Source organism: Oratosquilla oratoria, chromosome 37, assembly GCF_046742065.1.
Source record: "Oratosquilla oratoria isolate Oo_2021 chromosome 37, ASM4674206v1, whole genome shotgun sequence".
Classification (NCBI taxonomy): Eukaryota; Metazoa; Arthropoda; class Malacostraca; order Stomatopoda; family Squillidae; genus Oratosquilla; species Oratosquilla oratoria.
In genome coordinates this window covers 29,334,743-29,342,242 of record NC_134813.1, presented here as the reverse complement: position 1 = coordinate 29,342,242, position 7,500 = coordinate 29,334,743, and the positions used below count along the sequence as shown (strand labels likewise).

At 40.5% G+C, this 7,500-nt stretch overlaps 1 protein-coding gene across 1 annotated transcript in view; it reads right to left on the bottom strand.

The window, feature by feature from the left end:
- The window catches only part of LOC143019411 (uncharacterized), a 52,700-nt gene extending 51,533 nt beyond the window's left edge, over positions 1 to 1,167 (bottom strand). The window contains exons 1-2 of the mRNA XM_076175046.1: positions 1,093 to 1,167; positions 284 to 362 (exon numbers count right to left, since the gene is read on the bottom strand). Coding sequence (XP_076031161.1) covers positions 284 to 362; positions 1,093 to 1,167 — 154 coding nt within the window. The remainder of the gene's footprint in view (positions 1 to 283; positions 363 to 1,092) is intronic.
- Between the last annotated feature and the right edge of the window lie 6,333 nt (positions 1,168 to 7,500).

Sequence of the window (7,500 nt, the reverse complement as noted above, 5' to 3'; positions counted from 1 at the left end):
GGTAACTGCCGATAGAAAGGTCACATTAGACATCATTTTAGGATAGAACCTTTATTAAATGTATAATAATTCTTTTGTTGAAGCATTTTCTAGCACACAGGAATAGCTTAGAGGTTGTAGTCTGTATCTGTATGCTTGATAAAGGTTTATAAGTTTAATACATGATTGTCTACTCTGATTACATTATTTCATGTTTGGGGAATACTTTACAGTTAACTAAGAATGATGATCACATGATGATCAACGCTGGTTATCCGGGACACCTACAATAGTGTAAAACTACCTCTGTGACTCTTGTTTTCATAACTATCGTCTGGGTGCCTAAGACTGAAGATCACAAGCCATTCAATGTGAAAATGAGCCTTAGAGTCAAAATGCAAAGTTTCAGTTTATCATATCAAATATATCTGCTGGTTTCAAAGTTTTTTTTTTATACAAAGATGACCCATCCAGAAACCGCGAAAGGCCAGTTTCGTTTCTTCACACACACACACACACACTCGGTGGCGGATTGGTAAAGCACTGGCCTCACAAGCCAGAGAACCGGGGTTCGATTCCCCGGTCGGGCGGAGATAAGTTGGGTTTGTCTCCTTTCACGTGTAGCCCCTGTTCACCTAGCAGCGAGTAGGTACGGGACGTTAGTCAAGGAGTTGTGACCTTGCTGTCCCGGTGTGTGGTGTGTGAGTGGTCTCAGACCTACCCAGAGATCGGCTAATAAGGAGCTCTGAGCTCACTGCCGTAGGGTGGTGTCTGGCTGTCTCGACAGAGACTGCAGCAGATCCGAGGTGAATACACACACACACACACACACACACACACACACACACACACACACACACACGCACACACACACACACACACACACACACACACACACACACACACACACACACACACACACATACACACACACACACACACACACACACACACACACACACACACACACACACACACACACACACACACACACACACACACACACACACACACACACACACACACACACACACACACACACACACACACACACACACACACACACACACACACACACACACACATAAACACACACTGTAAGTAATTACTGACACAAAATCTGCTGTGCTGTGAACCAGCTTCTTTCAAGGCTGTTGAATCAATTGGCTTGTTTGTCTGTCTGCTCATAGTGTGAATGAAAGAACGTAGTTGCCAGTTTGCCTTTTTCTTTACATCTTTCCTTACGTAACATATTGCACGTCTATGGGTCTCTCTGATTTTACTGTCTGCCCATAAGTTTACCTCATTGTTTGATTGTTTGCCAGCTTAATGGCCTGCCTGTCTGATGGTCTGTCTGAATAAAGGTCCGTTTGCTTAGCTGCCTGTTGGCCTGCGTGTCTATTAAGTGTCCATTTATTGATTAACCTGAATATTTACATGATTTCTTACAGAACAGATTGTGTATCTAAGTCCTCCATCATGACTAAGTGTCGAATTGTTAGTAGTGTTCTATTCTTAATCTTGGCAATGGCAGGTCACCATTCTGTAATTTATTGATCACTTGTCACGCAACCCTGCGGACAACAGCGCTATTCTCGACCAACTTTACATTCCCTTTGGTCGAGAGTGGAGTGCCAGAGTCCAGTTAACCTGAAACCATTTTCTTAATATATGAAATAATTCTGAAGAAATCACGTAAATGATCATTTCTATACCGTAGATTGGATAAAGACTACAATGGTGGCAGCGGTGGTATGAGAATTTGTGGACAGGTGGTAAGACACCTCAATACGCTTCTGAAAAGACTGCTGCCTGCATCTCTACCTTCCTGGTGGTGTTTAGGAAGTGTTGGTGTGTGTGTGTGTGTGTGTGTGTGTGTGTGTGTGTGTGTGTGTGAGGCGTTGGTGGTGGAGGTGGAGGGGAGTGTTGGTGGTATAGTACCTAGCAGCGATTCTCATGCCAGGCCATATGTCTGTAGGGGAACATAACACTAAACTGTTTCCTGTGTTGGATTAGTGTGTGTCCTTCTTCTGTCATCGGCTAATAGGAGGAGGGAGAGGAGTAGGGCAAGGAGGATGAGGACTAGGGATGAGGATGAAGAGAAACAGCTAGTCATCACCTTTCTATTTTCTATAAACTAGAGTGAAAAATAGATGAAGTTGATCAACAATCATGGACCCAGTCCGAGAATGGAGTGGCGGCCCATCGGGATCACACCTTCAGGTAAAAATGAGGACTTTAATGGGCTTTGAAGATGGGATAGGAGGATGACTCTCTCCGACGTCCCTCTCAGTGGTTAAACTTGTGTGGAAATGGATCAAGTAAAAAAAAAAAAAGATATTTGACATGGGCGCAAGGGTTAATTACGTTACCTGTGTGGTCATCTCTCAGCTAAATAAAAACAATATTCGTTGGGGGAAAGTAAATTCTATTATGTGGAGGTGAGGGCAAAAGCAAACTAAATTTGTTCACATCTGTCTTTTGCAAAAAACCTACTTCCGTCCAAATAATTGGGCACAATTTTCTGCTTGCTTCTTCTTCTTATTATTTTAACAGCAAATCCAATCCAATAATTTTTTCCGTCTCACGTTTTGGATAGAAGTGCCCTGTATATTTTTAGATCTTTATTTTAGTTTCTAACACATGGCATAAGCAATTACTCGATGACTTTTTCTGTCAACCTAATAAGTTGTCTGTCGTTTTACTTTTAACTTGTGAAAGAACTATATGGCTCATGAAATAGATAGATAAACTAATAAATAAATGCATGCATAAATAAATAAGCAAATAAAACAAGTAAGTAAATAAATAAATACAATAATAAACAAATAAATAAATGAATAAAAAGATAAACAAATCAATAGATAAATGAATGAATAAATAAATACAAAAATTAATAAATAAATATATACATAAATAAATAAACAAATAGATTAATGAATGAATATATTAATAAAAATAATAGATAGATAAATAAGCAAATAAGCAAGTTAGCAAATAAATAAATAAATAAATGAATAAATAAATAAATGAATAAATGAATATATACATAAATAAATAACAAATAAATTAATGAATAAATCAATGAAAATAATAGATAGATAAATAAGCAAATAAGCAAGTTAGCAAATAAATAAATAAATAGATAAATAGATAAATAAATAAGGAATAACTAAGCAAATAAATAGATTAATTAGTATATGAATAAACAAATAGATAATTAGATAAATAGATAAGCAGATACATGAATAAATAACCAAATAAATAAACTAGATAAATAAGTAAATAGACAAGAAAATAAAAGATAAATAAATAAAGAAATATTTCAAACAAATAGATAAATGATATAAAGAAAAAAAGCAAATAAAAAGAACAATGAATAAAGTCAAATAATCTTATCCTCGTGTGATACATATTTGTTTTTGACTAGCATCAGATAATCTAAATGAAGAAAACTTCTCATAATCTAAGACTTAAGACCCTTTCAATGACATTAGCCTCTGACATTCCTCTTTCTACTTTCTTGCTTCCATCTCCCCTCTCGTCCGGTAGTCTACCTGTCAGAAGGGAGCCTATTCTTCGACAGCTTCTGCCTCATGTGGTCTTCCTTTGTGACTCCAGAAGCCCCGTCGGGAGTCTAGCCACCAGACGCCTCCTCGACTCGGAGGCGCAATCTGATCTGTTGCTTTCCAGGGATCGTCTACCCGTCAGAAGGGAGCCTATTCTTCGACAGCTTCTGCCTCATGTGGTCGTCCTTTGTGACTCCAGAAGACCCGTCGGGAGTCTAGCCACCAGACGCCTCCTCGACTCGGAGGCGCAACCTGATCTGATGCTTTCCAGGGATCGTCTACCCGTCAGACGGGAGCCTATTCTTCGGCAGCTTCTTCCTCCTGTGGTCTTCCTTTGTGACTCCAGAAGACCCGTCGGGAGTCTAGCCACCAGACGCCTCCTCGACTCGGAGGCGCAACCTGATCTGATGCTTTCCAGGGATCGTCTACCCGTCAGACGGGAGCCTATTCTTCGGCAGCTTCTGCCTCATGTGGTCTTCCTTTGTGACTCCAGAAGCTCAGTCGGGAGTCTAGCCACCAGACGCCTCCTCAACTCGGAGGCGCAACCTGATCTGATGCTTTCCAGGGATCATCTTTGCTTCAGGTGTCTCATCATATTCTCGCACTCAATATCTCGGGCTTGCCCTCTGTCTTCCTCTCCAATTTTCTGTTTCTCTGTCTCTTTGTGTCCTTATCCCTCCATCTCTGTCCAGATCCCTCTTTGTCTGTCTGTCTGTCTGTCTGAGTTTGTCCATTTGAGTCTGTCTGTTTGTTTGTCTGTCTCTATATATTTATGTAATTATGTATCTGTATATAGATATGTGATTTTATGTGTATTTGTACAACGGAAACATACACACGGAGCATAACCTAAAACTCATTTTTATATTTTAATTCTAATACTATTCACAGTATCGAATACCAAACATCTCAGTAGTTGTATGAAATGTACATAATAAAGATAATAAGACTTGTATATCCTTTTCAATCGTTTCGATCACGCATTTTTCTTTAGATTTAAGATGAATGTAGAATTTATTCCAGAGTCTGAAGAAGTCTAAAATAAGTTAATACAGACGACAAATCTCTGTTGATTACAATTCATATCACTTCCAGAATATGTATAAAACATAGGTTTATTTCAGCCTTGCATTTTTCTTCAAAGTTATGAGATTATAAACGTTTTAATTACACCATGGAGATGGAAACGTTTCTCATGCAACCTCTTACAACACGCACTGAAATGTACAACAGCGCCATTTGGTAGGCGTTGAAGGGTATATTACGTCTTTGCGGCAAACAAGGTCTTGTCAAAGTGACCTGATTTGACCTCTTTGCATAAAGGACAGACTACGGCTCCCCTCCTGTTGATTCGCATTCTACGGTTCTGGAGCTTATATATGTTTTTTTTTCGTCCCATTTTTCTTTCTTTCTTTCTTTCTTTCTCGTTTTCTTCTTTTTCATCATAATATTTTTCTTCTTCATTATATATTCCATCTTTTCTCTTTCTCTTTCTATTTTCTTCCTTTGCTTCTATTTTTCATTTTCTTTTCTTTTACAGTATACTTGCATTATATATTTCTTTCTTTCTTTTTCTCTCTTTTTTTTCTTTCCTTCCTTTCTTTCGCTCTCTCTTTCTCTCTTTCCTTTTTCCTTCTTTCTTTATTTATAATTTTCTCTTTTCTTTCATATTTCTCCTTTATCTTTGTGTTTTCTTCTTTTTGCATTATTAAAACTTCCTTACTCATAATTCCCTTAGTTTCCTCTCCTTAACTTACCTTTACTTACCCTGGACCAATATGATCAATATTATTGCGCAATATTCTGTATTGCACAATATTATTGACGGTATAGGAATGGTATTGAAGAATGATACAGTATATCAAAGACATAGAAATACACAATATATTGAAACAGTGAAATATCACTCCTACACCGTCAAAAATATTGTACAATACGGAATATTGCGCAATAATAAATCATGTATGGCTCACCTATGTATTAAGAAAATGCCATATTTCATTGGTTTACGTTTGGTTAACTCCTTTCATTTCCATTCTTACTGAAAACAAATCTCATCTATTTGGAGTTCTTGAAGATGCAAAGTCTTACAGGAACCCGGTTCCGGTGAATGGCTGACTAAGGATGACTCAGAATGACAATCGCTGACGGAATGGTCAGAGTAGACGTCATACGAGGATGAAGCCTTTACTAAATGTACAACGTTTCGCTTTTTGATGACTTTCCAAGTACTTAGTCGCAGAGCACAACCTCTAAGTTAACCTTTCCCAAAATTTTCCGACCCTAGCATCCCCCCCCTCGTAGTCAGGTCTAAGTAGTCTAACACCCCCTAACTAATATCTAATTTCTAGAAGGATAAAGGAACGTGAACGCATGCATCGCTTTCCGGTAACTCCTAGAACTGGTCTTAGGACTACAGATCAGGAAAGGCAGCTCTAAGTTATCTGTACGTTACGGAATAGGTGAGGGAAGGACGCTGAAATAGGGCATCCCACGGAGTGCCACTTCAAGACGCCTTTGTCTTGTTCTTTGGTGTTTGAACTCAGAACAATGGCCGCTTCTAAGCATTCATTATAATCCGATCGGTTTCAAATCATAAATATGCTGTCTTTAGACAGAAATCTTTCAGGAATTATGTGAATTAAAGGATGTGAAAGATGCCTTTGTCTTGTTCCATAGTGTTTGAACTCAGAACAATGGCCGCTTCTAAGCATTCATTATAATCCGATCTTTCATCTTTGCCCTCGACTCGTCGAATTCAGTTACCTATCTATCTTCCGTTTCATTTCCATCATCGATTCCCCAAACAAACAAACCTCCAATCATGATCTATTCTTCAGTTCCTGTGACTCTAGATTTCCTTCTCCTCCTCCCTCTCCTCCTTCCTCTCTTCCACCTCATCTTCTTCTCTCTCCTTCCCCTGATCTCCTTTCTCTCCTCTTCTCTCTCCTTTCCCTCTCCTCCTACCTCTTCGCCTCGCCCATCTTCTTCCTCGCCTCCTCTGTCTCCTCGCCTCTCTTCTCCCCTCTCTCCTCCTCCCTCTCCATCGCTCTCTTTTTTCCTCAGTATCTCCTTCTACTACCTCCCCTCCTCTCTTTCCTCTACCCTCTCCTCCTCTCTCTCCTCCTCCCTTTACTCTCTCTCCTTCCACCTTCCTCTCCCGTCCCTCTCCTACTCACTCGCCTCCTCCCTCTCCTCTTCCCTCTCTTCCTCCCTCTCCTCCTCTCTCTTCTCCCACTCCCATCCTTCTCCTCCTTCCCTCCTTCCTTGCCTTCTTCTCGTCTTACATCAGCCGCTCCTAGGGCAATGCCTTTCCTCCAAGTTTTTTATTTCCACACCGTCATTAGCAGCATCATTACCAACACCATCAACATCATCCACCACTTTATCCATCATTATTACAACCTTCGTTAGTGTCACCAATACTGGCCCTACAGTAACCTTAATTAACACCACTAAGGTCACTCGCACCACCACCACCACCACCACCACCACCACCACCACCACCACCACCACCACCACCACCACCACCACCACCACCACCACCACCACCACCACCACCACCACCACCACCACCACCACCACCACCACCACCACCACCACCACCACCACCACCACCACCACCACCACCACCACCACCACCACTGTCACTAATATCACCATTATCATCACCATAATCACTACCAACATTATCACTACTATTACCACTACTATCACCACCACTATCACCACTATCATCACCACAGTCACTATCAACACTCATCACAGTCACTACCATCACTATCACCATCATCATCACTGTCACCATCTGCATCAACACAACAAATCTAAATCTTCCTTTTCTTCTTGTTTCAACCAAACTTACTCCGCAAGCCTCCACTTGTCCTTCAGCATCTCCCACCTCCTCCTCCTCTTCTTGCTCTTCCTCCTCTTCCTCTTCCTCCTCCTCGTC